The sequence below is a fragment of the Fulmarus glacialis genome, unplaced genomic scaffold, assembly GCF_000690835.1.
Source record: "Fulmarus glacialis isolate BGI_N327 unplaced genomic scaffold, ASM69083v1 scaffold24327, whole genome shotgun sequence".
Classification (NCBI taxonomy): Eukaryota; Metazoa; Chordata; class Aves; order Procellariiformes; family Procellariidae; genus Fulmarus; species Fulmarus glacialis.
The window spans coordinates 1-347 of record NW_009221598.1 but is presented as its reverse complement, the minus strand read 5'-3'; the positions used below and the strand labels follow the sequence as shown (position 1 = coordinate 347).

At 67.7% G+C, this 347-nt stretch overlaps 1 protein-coding gene across 1 annotated transcript in view; it reads left to right on the top strand.

Annotated features, from left to right (window-relative positions):
* Nucleotides 1-336, top strand: part of CDK10 (cyclin-dependent kinase 10) — a gene marked incomplete at its 3' end in the record, with an annotated part of 1,879 nt that extends 1,543 nt beyond the window's left edge. The window contains exons 7-8 of the mRNA XM_009581184.1: nt 103-195; nt 306-336. Of these exons, the coding sequence (XP_009579479.1) occupies nt 103-195; nt 306-336 (124 nt within the window). The remainder of the gene's footprint in view (nt 1-102; nt 196-305) is intronic.
* Between the last annotated feature and the right edge of the window lie 11 nt (nt 337-347).

The following is a 347-nucleotide window of genomic DNA, read 5'->3' as shown; positions in this document are numbered from 1 at the left end:
ATGGTGAGTGGCCGGTGCCAGGGGCCGAGATGCGCTGGCTCAGGGTGACACGGGCGAGTCCTCGCAGTGCGGCGAGGGCTTCCTTTGCGCCAGCTCCACCACGATCCCCGTGAGACAGTGCTGTCCCCTGTGCAGGTACCGAGCGCCTGAACTGCTGCTGGGGATGACGACCCAGACCACCAGCATCGACATGTGGTAAGGGGAGGGCAGGAGGGGGCCAGCCGGGGGCCTGCAAATCCGCAGGGGAGGTCGATGGAGGGGCTTCTCTTGCCCCCGCTGACTCTTGCACGTCCTCTGCTCTGCAGGGCCGTAGGCTGCATCCTCGCCGAGCTGCTGGCCCCCAAGCC